This window comes from Ahaetulla prasina, chromosome 2 (assembly GCF_028640845.1).
Source record: "Ahaetulla prasina isolate Xishuangbanna chromosome 2, ASM2864084v1, whole genome shotgun sequence".
Taxonomy (NCBI): Eukaryota; Metazoa; Chordata; class Lepidosauria; order Squamata; family Colubridae; genus Ahaetulla; species Ahaetulla prasina.
Window position 1 is genome coordinate 175,629,636 of NC_080540.1, and position 14,795 is coordinate 175,644,430.

Below are 14,795 nucleotides of genomic sequence, written 5' to 3' on the forward strand. Positions count from 1 at the left end.
TTATGATGTTTGCAATCTCGCAGTGCCTCCTGATCACGTTCTGCAACTTTCTGACAAGCAATGCCAATGGTATAGCTAGATTCACTTAACAATTGTGTTACTAAGTTAACAACTGCGGTGATTCACTTAACAACTGTGGCAGGAAAGGATGTAAAATGGAGCAAAACTCACTTAACAACTGTCTCACTTAGCAGCAGAAATGGGGTTAATTGTGGTCATAAATTACCTGTATTTTTAATGAAATCAGCTGGACTACAAATGGATTGAAAACATCTCCAAATTTTGCATTGCTTTCTAAACAAAACCCCATGTGTTAATAAATGGCAAGTTGTTAGAGAAAGTATCTACAACTGAAATGCATTTTATGCATTCCTAACTTGCATAATTTTTCAGGAAAGAATGGACACATATGAAGCTGACAAGCTTGAAAATACACAAATAATTTCATCCTTATGATTAGATTCAATGTACAAAAACACCTGATTATACTCCTAAGAGCTTTTGTGCAGGGTTATTTAAATTCAAAGTTGCACTGAAAACACAACATGCTTAGAGAATAACTGGGCTGCAGTTGGTGAACATCTCAACTATAAAATCAAAAAAATCGTAACTTTGGTATCTGCATGGGGAGTTACTCATAAAATTTTATGTTGATCTGTTTTATCTCTTTACTTGTCTGTTCTATTTATATTCTTTTAAAATGTGTGTCAATAAAACAGCTATAGAGTTTTCCAGATTTGTAAGGAGAAGTTTGATTGTGGGCATATGTAGCTTGTACGCAGTACCTATTGGAGATACCTTAAAGCAACTACCTCTTTTTCTGGACTCCTACCTCCACAACTGTCAAACAATCCTGGGAAAATATCCATTTGGTTTAAGGCATTCTAAACAATGTTGTCTGTAATGTGCTCCAAATCACGTTTCTCCCTTTGGATCTAAAGGGATGACCAACCCTAATAAATAGCCAGGCCTGGAATGTCTTCTGAACCAGGGTGTTAGCAAATGGAACATAATAGCTTCCTTTCTCTCAAACTTAATAAAAAAAGTGCAGTCATGCAGTAGAGCCAAGATTTCGTATATTACAGAACAGCTGCAACTTAATCCGATTCAGACATGTTGATGAGCTGGAGAAACTATTACTGGAGGGAAGAGTAGCTATTCTGTGGCGCTGTGTGCCCAGATGTGCCTAACACACATATCAAATGCACAGATCCAGCTCCTGATAAATGGGAACAAAACTTGATGGACGTTAATAAAGCCTTCCACAATGTGATGTTGCAGATGTGTTGAATAATAGCTCCAATCGGCTGTATCCCAAGACATCTGGAGGGTACCACTTCCAACAAAGCAAAAGAGTAATTTAACTGGGAAAGGCTTAAACAGTAAAAAAGCTTCCCAATAAATTAAGGCAGTATAAATTACATGCTTCTTCAGCATCAAAAAAGTCCAGCTTTAATGGCTGGGGAAGGGAAGGAGACGGGAGGGGAGGGGAGGAGAGAAGAGGAGAGAAGAGGAGCATCATTTTTTCCTAAGCTTTGTTCTATTAAAAAAAGACTCTTCAATTCTTCAGAGGTGTAGGGATCACAGCAGACCTCCCAGCCACCCAGAAGGCAATGCCAGTGGTGAAGATAGGCATACTGTCTGAGAAATCTAGTAACCTCAACATGTTGTTGTGGTCTGCCAGCAGCCTGCGGACCTGGCAGTGGAGTCGGACAGTGAGGAGGCTGGGGAGGACAATGGGCCAGTCCTGGAGTCAGGGGAAGGCCCGGACAAGGGTTCTGTGTCTGAGGCAGAGATGGGGCCACGGCCATCTGGGAGTGATGCGTGGACTCCGGCGCCTCCAGCAGAGAGGCAGAGGAACAGGAGGAGCCTATTTCTAGTGCACGCATGCGAAGAGCTGCCAGAAGGCAAGAGCAGCTGAAGCAAAAAGGACAACTCGGGAGTAAGGCCGGAAGATTTGGCCACTCCCATAAGGTTTAAAAGAGCAGCAATGAGCCATATTGATTCCATTGCTTCTTGACAGCGTCTCTTGAACTTTGTGGGGTTTTTGCTGAGAAAAGCCTTTGGCAGGTTGCCAAAGACAACAAAGGATGGTGATAAGACCGAAGGGCTGTTTATGAAGAATTTGTTTTGGACTAAGCTGAGAATGAATGAATGCTCAGCTGTTTTAATAAAATAAGTTTGTTCAGGACTGAATTGTGTTTGGTAATCACTACTTGGGCCTCGGTCACAACACATGTATAGAGGGCACTAGATTAACTAAGGCTAGATGAGAAAGAGAAGTTGTGATTCTGAACATGTAGGTAATCTCCCAAAAATTAACCCACAGACAATGGGGGTGGGGAGCTCTAAAGGAAACTAAGAATTCAATCCTCTTAGCCCAGGTTTGGACTATCTATTATATTATTCTACTTTACTCAGGGCAGTTCAGTTTTTGAAGGGCTGCCATGTGTGCAAATTAAATTTAAAGACAAAGAACGTAGAATACAGAGTGGGAACTTGAAGTTGTCCATCTGAGGTCAGCTTCTGGACATCAGACTAAAGTATAATAGGCGTTCACATTACATATTTCCAAATTGGCATCTATACTTCTAATTTAACATATTAACACGCCATGCAATTCTGCCTGGTTCTTGTCTTAATGTTGCATTCCTTTCTCCTTGCAGTTGCAGGAAGTGGCGCTCTAGGCTAGGACCCCATTTTGATAAAACTTCAGTATTTATCCATAACCTTTTCAGGTAAGTCAATATAAGCAAGTCTGGGGAGAAAGTAGCTTCCCTTACAGAGGAGATGGGTGATAGGATGGAGCTACTTTCTACACCGATCCTACATGGCATGGTATCTCCATCAACTAAGATGGAAAGTAGACTTTATCTGCCTCGTCTGCATTTGAAGGTGATAGTACTCACAATGGGAAGGAGACACATACTGGCCTGGAAGAGAAAGCTCAAAGGGTCTTTCATCCTGACCAACAAAGCTCCATTGAGCCTCCCACACATATAAGAACAAGACCTCTGGGTCAGTACAGTTATAGAGCTGGGAATTTGGATTCAGCTCCCCCTGTCCCCACCCCAAGGAGTAGGATAATGGTCCTTTTCAGATTTGATTGAGGGAACAGGCAGGTCACCTCCAGCATAAGGCTCCAGGCTAGGCGGCAACAAGGCAATTAGTGTACTGAAGACAACTGACGGAGCTCTGGGAATGGCAAAGACACACGGGCAGGCTACCACCCGGCCTCCTGCCATCCTAATTGAATCTCTACCATTTGCATGAGGAACAGAAGGGGGTCATGACCTCCCCTCATGCTCCCTGCTAGAGGTTCAAAAGTTTAAACAGCATTTCTCCTCCACCCCCAATACACATATAAGCAAACTGTAACTTAATTCCATGTGACCAGATGCCACAGCCTCCAGGGAAACTCTCCCTCCCCCCCACTTTCAAAACTGAATCCACAGCTGGGATGAAAGGGGTAGAAGGGATGGGAATTGGGTTGCTTTTTTCCCAAACCAGTTCAATCAAGAAGCCAAAAAATGCACCTTGGTCCTCCTCCTTAGAGATCAATCTGACTGAGCAGAATGAAAAGCTAAGAGATTAATTGTTAAAATCTGGACTGTCAAAGAAGCTATGTATACAAAAAAACCCAGACGCATGCTCGTCTAAGCCAGCATTTAATTTTTATAATGAGATATACTGGAGTTCATATTTGCCTTGTGATAAGCTGATCTGATTAAGCTGAAGAGCTTTCTAAGACACCTTTGACTGCAAACAACGGAACAGTAATGATGGGAAAATACATCTGCTCATGTTAATAGCCACTAAATAGGTTCATATGCTTCAGTGATGGAATCTATCATCCAAAAGAAGCTTTGGAAATCCAAGACTTCGGAGCACGTTGAATCCTGAGTATGAAAACTGTGGATAATTTCTGTGCCAGTTTTAGCTCACATTCCTTTTTCCTCCTCGGTACTGACAGATCCAACACATCAGCCTCTCTTCTTCCAAACGGCTATTCTACTCTGTACCTATTTCCCATCCCCTCTCTCAGCCTCATGCATACATACTTCAAAAGCTGCAAAATCGGGTTAGAAAATGCTGAGTTCAGGGCAAAATGATTCTGGGAGAAGGAAATTGCATTTTAACTCTGCAAGCTCTGAATTAGGGATGGTTCAAGAACAGTTTGTCGGCAAGTTTCTGAGGGACCGGGTGCCATAAACGAAATAGGAGTTACAATCTGGATGTTGACAAAGGAGTACTTGGTCTGGGCAGAGTTCTGTGGGAAAAAAAAATCCAAGCCTGAAGAGGCCTACACATATCCATGTGGCCATGGCTGAGCAGAGACAGGACAGTGAGGAGACGAAGAGGGAATTAATCCATTGGGATGTGCCCTGCTGGGGTGTGGTCTCTGGCTGTTAAGACCAATGCAGGAAAGAACAGGCTCGATGGCCAACAGAGAGGCAGAAGAGAAGGGAGGAAGAATGAGGGCCTGCCGAGGAGATCAGGAGTGGGGGCAGATGAGCCAGTGGGCCATGTCTCCTGAGACATAACTGGCAGCAGCTGAGGGAGGGGAGGTGCTGCGGCCAACCTGGAATGCTTTGGCAGAGCCTCCAGACTGCCTCAGTCAGCTTCAGGTTCAAAACCAAAGAGACGTTCTCCATTTCATTCACCTCTTAGTCTGAACCTTCTGCCAACTGTATCCATGACCCTCCGCTTCAGCCTCTCCCAGCCCAATGTCTGGACTTCACACCCCCTTTCCAGCTCTTGTGCGGCACACACCATTCATCTCCCACTCGGCTGTTCTTATCTTCCCTCCCAATCTCTCCCTTTGCCCAGATAGACAGGGGAGGGGAGTGCCGACTCCTTCGCTGCCCAGTTAATATTTAATGTGACAAGTCTGTTGGGCACAACACTGTGCAGAGTGGTAACTAATGGCAGCTGGGAGGGGGATGTTAGTAACCACCAGGATTCCTCTCTCGCTTGCAGCAAGCAGAGAAGAGAAGAGAAGAGAAGGCCTGAGAGCAAGTGTGCCACTGCAGATGTTCCTCTGGAACCTTCTGAGACTGGAGCCACTGGGGCTTCTGCAAAGGTGTCAGGGGAGGGGGAATAGGAGAAACTATCTGTGCTTACTCAGCTGTTCCGTGCCACCTTCCACCTACAAGTTCAGTGGGGAGAAACCTCAACAATTTGCCTTCTGGAAAAAGAGCGCCTGTTGAGTAGCCTCTCATGTTGCGGCAGCCATTTTGTCAGGGCACCCACAAGTTTCAGAATTCCAAGTGTATCAGAAGATCTCCCTCAGGAAGTGAAGCTTCTGGGGAATATGAATTTTTTTACAAAGTTCTGATTTAGGTTATTAATATTATTTATCATCATACATCGCCCCTTAGTCATCATATTGTTCCATTTAGCTCAGGGTTTCCACAGTTGGGCAATTTAAATGATGCATGGACTTCAATGCCCAGAATTTCCTACCCAGTATAATTATGGCTGAGAATTTGGAGTGTTTTCAGGTTTCATTTTCAGGTTTACAAACGCTGATCTAACTCAACTGTTTTCCCCTTCAGATATGATGGTACTATAGCTTCCAGAATGAGTAGCCACACCAGCTGGGAATTGTAGCCCCAGTGCTTCATGAAGGCACCACATCAGACACACCTGGTTTACACTCACTGGCAGAAGCTCAGGCTTACTTGGAGACTTAGGGTTAAGACTGGAATTTTCTGTAAGCATTGTTGTGACACAGTAGCCACTGGGTTTATCAGCTGGAAAGCCAGCAGACCAGGTTTGAGATCCGAGCACCCCGCGATTGGGTGAGCTCCCATCCTTGCCCCAGTTCCTGGCAACTTAGTAGTTTGAAAGCATGCAAAAGTATATAGATAAAACAGATATTACTTCGGTGGGGAGGAAACTGCACTCTGTGATATCATGCCAGCAGAAATGTCTTCGTACAGTGCTGGCTCAATGGCCTTGAAACAGAGAGAAGTACCGCCCTCTATAGTTGGCAATGACTAGCAGAGTAAAATCCGCAGGGACTCCTTTACCTTCTGTATGCAAAGTGTGTGCTCTGTCATTGAGTCACCTATGAAGCTTTTTTGGAGGATTATAAGAGACAGGAGGAAAAATCCATATGCTGACATATGTGTTGTAGCAGGAAAATAAAATTTGATCCAATTGCTCCCTTAAAGAATATAATATTACTCAGCCCACCCTACTATTACTAGTATTTTCAGCCCATTGTAAACAAAGCTATTAAATAAATGGTTTGACAGGTAGGTAATAGGGCTTCACTGCTGCTAAATTTTTTTTACTCATTTTTCTCTGAGCCCAGACAGTGATGATGTCTACTGAGACAGAGCCATGTCACCAGCTGGGAACAAACACAAGTTTCTTTACTCCTACTGAGAGGTAAATAGAAATACTGGGGAAATGAAAGCCCTTGAACATTTGTATATGTTCAGCCCTTAGTCATCATCTTCATCCTCCCACTGATTCTTTCCAGGTTCTACCCCAAACCCTTTCCCAGGCACCAAGAAGAACATCTGACCTTCTTCAGGTTGCCAGCACGGGTTCCAATGAAGACGACCGAATGGCCACGATAGGTATAAGCAGCAACACTGGCCATGCCCTCGGTCTGTTCTTGGAGCAACGGGCGTCCCTCGATGACCTGCAGCCCTCCTAGGGGTTGGTTCAGTACCAACCCACAGAAATTGCCATTGATCTGCATGGGCTAGAAAGACGCAAAACAAGGGACATGAGGGTCAGCATCACATGGGAATGAGTAACTTAAGTACACAGTGTTATCCAACAAGCCCCCTGTCTGTGTATATTACTCAGATATTTGTGCCCCCATTATCGAAGTATGTCATTAACCACAAGGGCCCAAACAAAAGTTCCCAGATTTGAGCTACAGTCTTAGGATAAGATAAGAGCAAAGAGCAAAGAGAAAGAAAACAATTTTCAAGGGCCGGGATAGCTGGGATTCTTATTTTAGAAGGGAATGGAAACGGGCAATTATTAGGTAGAAAATGAGGAAGCAGAGACCACTTGATAGTGTAATACCGTGTTGATGCAGGGCAACTCTTTGTTGAGAAGCCACGGTAGAGAAAGTCGCCCTTCACCACGGTAGCATGACTGGATACGCTCACGGATGCGTTGATTGACTTCATCCAGCGTGAAAAGGCAGAGCAGGCTCTCCCGGGGTGGTGCTGCCCTGTTCTTCTGGCCTTGCGAGAAAGCGGCATAAAGTACATCTTGCCCTTCTGCAATGCCCAGCGACTCAGCCAATTGTCGGCCAGCTTTGGCCAGCTGAGCTGCTTGGACTAGACGGTATTCCACCCCGTCCTTGGAGCAGCCCAGAGGAAATTCCACGTAAGAATAGAACTCTGTGTCATTGGCACACAGGCGCACAATCTTGGATGAAAAGAAGCGCTCCCCACCCGTTGCGCCGGGACCAACGGGACCTCCGGCAGGCTCGAGGGGCGTCTGAGCAGTGTCAAGCTGCAAAGTGAGGAAGTACACAAAACCACCAGACACAAATGCAGACACGTAATAGATATCAAAGGCAGGGTAGAGCGAGAGAGTGTCAGAAGGGACCTTGATTTGAGAAGAGACAAATTCGTCCTGATACACCAGGCTGAACATCTCTGGGCTGGTGGCATCAGGAGTAAGCCGGCGGCTGGAGAGCGTAGGGAAGTACTCCGAACGTCCTCCGATTGAAGTGCCCACGAAGAACTGGCTGGGCTCTCTCAGCTGTTCCACAATCACACCGACCATGGCGTCTGGTTCACGGCCCCCCGAAAGGTAGTGCTCTTTGCGCTGGTGAGGCTCCCCTAGTTTGGCCAAGTCCTCCAACCGCAAGAGCTGGCACACTCCTTGCCAAACGCTGCCACAGGCCACGAGACGGTTGCCAGCATAGTCAATCAGAAGCAGCTTATTGACATTGTCAGCAGGGGACAGCCGATGGGCACAGAGCCGGACGCCTGGGGGTGGGTAGCATCTGGGGTCATCCGGCACTGGCCCTGTGGTGTGAGCCCGTATCTGGGTCAGGTTGGCTGAGAGCTTGTAGATGCGGTTGACGGCACCCAAGTAGACCTCCCCGGTCTCATGGTGCACAGCCAGATGGGTAAGGGCCATGTCTGTGACCGTGAAGACAACACGGGTGCCCCAAACAGGGGGTGGCCAGGAGAGCAGGACACCAGCTACTAGGGTGACAGGAAGGAGCAGCCACCACATGATCACTGGGGAGTTGCCTGGGGTCAGGCAGGGCCAGGCACAGGCAGATCATTCAGCCTGCAAGGGAGACAGAGATTAAGGTCCAGCTTCAATGTGTGTTGCAAGTGAAAAATAAAAATAAAAAGCACGGCATAGCTCTCAAGGCTGAATGGCATATACAGCCTTAACCCAGCTCAGTAAACTGTGACCATTCTACAAGGTCTGTTGGGCTCATCCCACCAATCTGGGACTCCTCTAAAGAGCTACCCTGTTTTCTCCAAAATAAGACATCCCCTGATAATAAGCCCAATCAGGCTTTTGAGCACATAGCAATAAGGCCAAGCGCTTATTTCAGGGTTCAAAAAAAATATAAGATGGGTCTTATTTTGGGGGAAACATGGTACATGCCCCAAGAGGTTCTGAATGCATCATAACAGCCCCATAAAACTTAAGCTAGGGAGCCCCATTTCTCCAAAGGAACAGGCACTGCCTCAAAAAAAACCCTCTTTTTCTTGTTCCATACAGCATCTGTTTCCAGCTGCTATCTAGCACCTATCAGTATCGGCATGCAAGAGTGAGAAGGAAAGCCAGTGCTGCATTTCTCCTGCACGTACCTGCAACAACTCCGAAAAGCCAAACCCAGCAATGGCACCCATCATGTGAAAGGAGCAAAGACGGCCCACCTAAGCAGCTGTTTCCTTCTCAGTACTACAGATATGCACATGTATAGTCCCAATTACAAGCCCTCCAATGCCATGGCTTCTCAGTACACACACCGGGGTCTTCGTTTAAATATATGAAGTAGGAAGAACTTTCTTGTGCTGCACATCGTGCATTCACTTTTATACCCACAGCCTACAATTATCATATGTGCACCGTTATTACAGCAGCATAATTGCAGATCCCTCACATGCTAGCAGTTCATATTGCAACAGGTTTATACCCACTTTAAATGCTGTGCATGTGCACTAGCAGATGTGCATGATCACAATGGAGATGGGGATGGTGTTGCCTTCAATACTTTACAATGAGACCTCAAAGAACTATTCAGCTAAACAGCTCCATTGCTTAATGGGTTCCATCAGCAAGGGAAAATTTTGCATGTGTGAATGAACCATTAGAAAAAATGCCACATTTTCCTATCCACTCCAACAATACTTTCCACTAAATTAGTTTTATTCATACAGCTAGATAGTTAAATAATGTGAAATCAAGCAAGGTGCATGCTAATAGCCTTCACAATCTCTTTATGCCACTCAGATATTTTTTCTCCCCATTTCTCTTCTCACCTTTCTCAGTATTACACCATCTCCACAAACACTTGGAAAGAAATCTTTCCTCACCTAATGTGGACAAATTCACACTTTTAAATTTTCAACTGCATTAATTCACAATACACATTGTCCTCAGATCTACAAAGACGACTGAATCTGACTGTGAACATTGAAAGTAACAGGAGAGGGTTCTGGAGAAAGAGAACCGCAGGAGTGCATTCCTACAAATTGGTAATTAAAGTACAATATGTACTTACAGCTTATAGGAACCAACAAACAGACAGCTGTAGCTCAGAATCCATCCACCCGAAGCCCTATCAAAAGTTAAGTTCATGCAGTAAATATCATGCATTCCTTCACATTAAAAAAAAGTTTTCACAAAAGTCAAGAAAGATAGCAATATCCTGCTTTCATATTCTTTTTCTCTAAATTCAACACTTTAGGCCAAGTCTGCTCCTGGACCACTGAACAAACTTTTGGAAAATAGGGAGAATATAAATCACCCATTCTTTATCTTTTCATTTAAAGTTTGTTTCTCATTTAAAATTTAGTTTCAAAAAGGTGTTTCTAAAAGCTTTTTAAAACTAAATTTTGCACACATCCTAAATTAAATATTTATTTATTTATTTTTACTTCAATGTATGTATTCTATTAACAACTGTTAGAATAAATTTCCTGGTCAAGAAAGTTCTTTAGTAGATATCTCTGAGTACCAATACTCTAGAGGTGAATGGATGTTTAAATCTATTTAGATATTTATCATTTTATTAGCATTTTTATGTTGGGGTTCTTTATGCCAAATTGCTATTAGCACAGCAAATATGGACTGAAGTTAATAGCTGCACTTGAGACATGTTTGTTACAGTCTATTTTCTGAATTTTAGTACCCACTTCACTTCAATGACCCAATTTTCAGCCAATGATCCAACAAACCAGCGTATGTGGAAAGATAGAAATTAAGGCAATGAGTGGACTTTTGCCTGTGAACAATGGAGTGGGGAGGCGGGGGCTCTATTTCCTTGGACTATCAATGGTCTATGGACCACACAAAGAATTCATGCTCTAAAATCAAGAGGTATTTGTACATCACATAGTTTGTAAAGGAGCTCAAAAGTTTCAGAAGTAGGTCAGCCATGCAAACATGCTTCTGTGTACTCCTAAGATTGTGTGCCACCCCCACCCCACCCCACACAACTCATTCAGTAAAGAGGGGAAGAAGTCAGATTAGGATAGGTCTCTCTGCTTTGCCTATTCTAATTGGTAGAACACAATCCCTAGTCACCTTAAATCTGGTTTAATCAAATTTTATAAATCAAGAGTATGGGATCTTCCACAGAAGCATACCAGTCACTACGGTTGACCTATAGAACAAATTTGGAGATAAGAAAGAGTTTGAAGTTTGAAGGTATTTAGAAGGATCCACTGTGAGGTTTCTCCACAATATTCAAACATGCACAGAAAACAAACAAAATTCATTGCCACTAAGACTGCAATACTCTACACAGACACAGAATATACTCCCTTGCCACGAATATATTCATACCTACAGTACCCTCTGTTGCATTTCAATCATATTCAATCCTCCACACCCACCCACTATGGTTTCTCACAATAGATGCTGATAAATAACTATATAGGATTACACTAGAACCTTAGTCTAAAGTTCAATACTTTGCCTTCAGATTAATCCAATCCATATATACAAATTTCCCTTTTTATTCAGTGAAATGGATCTGCTACCCATGGCCACTTAGAAAGAATTCCTAGAAGTAGAAAAATCACTATTCAGAATATAAACTCTCCAATACACTATTTAAATCAAGCTTCTCTATTATCCACCTTGCAGTAAAATTTTCCTATCCAAATATATCATATTTTCCTCTCTTTCCCAGAGAGGCCTGGAAAAAGCATAACCATTGGATAGAAGAGCAGCTGTAGCCATCTCCCCACACCGCCCCAAGAAAGGATACCTTAAAATCCAAAATTCATTCACAAGTGAGACACCTTGGAAAATCGAGATCTACCCATTTTTCTGTTGACAGAGAAGGAGACCAACCTGTTACACATGCATTTCATAGCAGTCCATTGGAACACTCCAGACTGGACAACCTGTGTCACAACAGAATTCGCAAGCAGGGCTCCTCCAGGATGAAGCTGATCTCTCGATTTTTCCAGTCTGTAAAATGGGGATAATTTCATTTGATCCATGGCATTAAAAAAAAAAAGCGCTTCTAGCAATATATTCAGTTGTAGATAAACGAGAACATCTCAAATTCTTTTCTTCCAAGAACGCATCATCAATCAAGTTGACCCAATTCTCACAAGAAGATCCCTTCTCTTGAAATGAATAAATAAATAAATTCCCTTCTCTGAATGGCAAGGCACTAGCGATGTTGGCTGCCAGCATAAGTTACAGCTCTATTAAGATAAGGCATGTGAACATTTTCCTAAATCTGATTATGGGTCTGGAGTTCCGACAAAAGAATGGGGTAGCGAGAGATCCTCTTCTTTGCGTACAAAAGCCAAGCACCAAAATACCAAGAAACAAACTGACGGGCAAATCCCAAGAAACCACAAGATTAAAGGGGTGGTGGTAGGGCGATGCATATTATCGAGCAAGCAGCCCCCCTCCCCACAACGAATCAACCCCAGCTGGAGTCTGATGGGCGTTAGCCAGCCTTCTCCACCCCTCCTTGGGCTCAAGCAGAATAAGAAACCAAGCCTTTGTGGGGAGGGAAAAAGCAAAGCTCTCCCCATCGCTACCACCACCACCACTACCACCACCTCGCCCTGATCCAGAGATAGCAGCTCAAAACGGTAGCCTCCTCTTCATTTTGCATTCTCACACATATTATCTTACCTGTTCGTCTCGTTCGTCCTGCCGCCCCCTCCCCACGCCCCCGGCCCTGTTTCCTTCCTGTGACGGCCGCACGCTTGCAATAAGAACCTCTTTCCCAACCAGACCAGGAGGGAAACTAGAGATCTTCTTGAATGGTAGCGATAACGAAAGAGGGGAATGGGGAGGGGGACAGAAAACCGTGCAAACACTCCCCTCTCCTCAAAAACACCACTAGATAAGAGGGCAAGAGATGGGGGCGTCTGCTCTCAGCACAGGCTCTCCCCCGCCCTGTTTTCCACAGACCCAACGCAGGCGGGGACGGGAAGAATTGCCCGCCTCGTTCGGAGACCCCCGCACACCGCGGACCCTCGCGACCAGCTCCTCCGCTTACGGCGCCTCATAAACGGCGTCTGCTCGGAAAGGAGAAGGGGAGGATGAGAGGTGCCGATCCGCCTGCTCTATTCGTCGCCGCGCTCCGACTCTCCCCGCCCCGATTGCTTTGCGATTCGCGCAAATCCGAATTCTAACCTGCCGCTGTTGCAGCCGGTTCCACGCCCGCCCGCGAAGACGACCGGCCGCCGCGGTCGCTCGGCGTCTGCGCCCGTCCCAACCGGTCTGAACCCTTTAAATGTGGCCAGAACCACTTGAGGTGGGGAGGGGGAGGCGAAACATCAAGGGTGGCTGTGGAAGCCTCTCTCCACTCACCCTAGTGGATCTCTCTTTCCTGACTCTCCGGGACTGAGCCTCCGCCCCTGTCCTCGGTTAAAGGCAGGGGACTTTTCTCTCTCTCTCTTCCCCGCCAAATAGTCGCCGTGCACGGGCGCCCCCGGACTCTGAAGTGGTATTGCCCGGGCATTCATTCATCCAGACCCGACCCTTGAGCTGAGGCCAGTTGGAAAGTCGGGGTGTCGGGGTTGCTTCAATGTAGGCTGAGCTTGAGCTCTGTGCTTGAAAGAGTCGAGAGGGAAGGCAGCCGCGGGACAGGGGAGATCCCTGTACAATGTGGGAGGCAACTAGACTGAACTCTTTATCTAGCACTGAGTGTGTGCAGGGCTCCCTCAAGCTCTCCGTTTGTTTTGTAAAAACTGGATTCGGGCTTCAAGAGGAAACCTTCAGCTGTACCGAGGGAGACGAAGCTCGGATTGCACAAGCGGAGCGTTAATTTAGCGGCACATTTGTCTATATAACGATGTCTCTTGCTCTGGTTTGAACTAACTCATTTATTTGAAGGAAGGCGCCTGAGGAAACAGTTGGACGCTCCAGACCTCGCGAAAGAAAAACGGAAGATGGCTGGATGCGAGCAATGAGTTTGTTTTCCCCTTAGTTTATCCTTTCCCTATTTACACCCTTTCCATCCCATCCCACTAGTGTCTTCAGCCGTCTGGGCACCGACATTGTGCAGAAGGCGCCCTCTGGCGGTGAAAACGAGAATCGCCGCTTCCTAAAGACACTAGTTGCACCGTTGTGTGTGTAAACCAGAGAGTGCATATGCGGTTGCGTCTCCTAGTGTTTCTCCCACCCCCCTTCCACGTCTTTTCGTCACTGAATCCCACTCGAGCACCTCGTGGCCTTTTCCCCGCCACGGAGCCCTAGTTCCTTCTCCCCTACCCCACCCCCCCTTGCTAGGCTGCCGCCGCTGTTGGTGTACCATCCAGGGCACGTTGTCATGGCAGCAGGAGCCAAGAGATGAGGGATGATGGACACCCCATGGGTGGCGGGGAGGAGGCAGAGCACGCCGGGCGATGAAGAGCGGGGATGGATCACGGAGGAAGAAAGGAGATCGGGCGGTGGGCGACGTGGAGACCTTTCGCCGCGGAGAAGCGGGCAAGACGCTCCATTTCCATTTGACACACGCATGCACGTTCACTCCCATCCCAGCTCTGTCCGGTCTAGCACCCCCTCCCGCCCCTCTTTTTTCTCCCCTAGCATTCATTCGCTCACGATGAGTCATAAACCGCGGGGCTCACGGGAGGGGCTCTACTGGTGATCCGATTCAGAAGAAACGGGGGAGGACCCGGTTCAGCCCAACCCAACCCGGGACGGGATCCAGAGAAGAGAAAGGAAGGGAAGCGAGAATGGAGAGGGGGGGGGAAATGTTGGCTTGGATGCTGCCTGGCATCGCAACCCCCAGAAACCGCTGAAACTCAACACTCCCTAGGCCTCTAATGGGAACCAGATGCCACTGCGCTAGCGCTACCGAGCTTGGCAAGGGCCACGTGCGCCGGAGTGTGTTAGGCGGCGGGAGCCAGCGAGGGGATGCGGGTGTGACTCCACGTTTAAAAACAAACGGGGAGAGAAGGTGGGAGACAGACCCGCCAAGCTAACGCAATTTTTTTCCTCAGTTATATTGTCCTGTACTGGAAAGGGAAGGGAAGGGAAGGGAAGGAAGGTCGGGTCAGGTGGCTGTGAGTAGAGGGGTCAGGATTTCATTCGAACTCGAGCAGCTCTAGTAACGTTTTCCACCGAAGGGTCAGCGA

General features: G+C 46.3%; 1 protein-coding gene across 5 annotated transcripts in view; it reads right to left on the minus strand.

The window, feature by feature from the left end:
* Positions 1 to 12,981, minus strand: part of PLXNA3 (plexin A3) — a 71,321-nt gene extending 58,340 nt beyond the window's left edge. The window contains exons 1-5 of one of the 5 annotated variants that reach the window (XM_058172529.1): positions 12,847 to 12,981; positions 11,536 to 11,655; positions 9,737 to 9,793; positions 7,054 to 8,283; positions 6,539 to 6,721 (exon numbers count right to left, since the gene is read on the minus strand). In XM_058172529.1, the coding sequence (XP_058028512.1) occupies positions 6,539 to 6,721; positions 7,054 to 8,226 (1,356 nt within the window). In that variant the 5' untranslated portion in view covers positions 8,227 to 8,283; positions 9,737 to 9,793; positions 11,536 to 11,655; positions 12,847 to 12,981. Of the gene's footprint in view, positions 1 to 6,538; positions 6,722 to 7,053; positions 8,284 to 9,736; positions 9,794 to 11,535; positions 11,795 to 12,846 lie in introns of those variants that run through there. The other 4 variants (XM_058172531.1, XM_058172530.1, XM_058172533.1 and 1 more) reach the window with 4 other exon arrangements.
* Between the last annotated feature and the right edge of the window lie 1,814 nt (positions 12,982 to 14,795).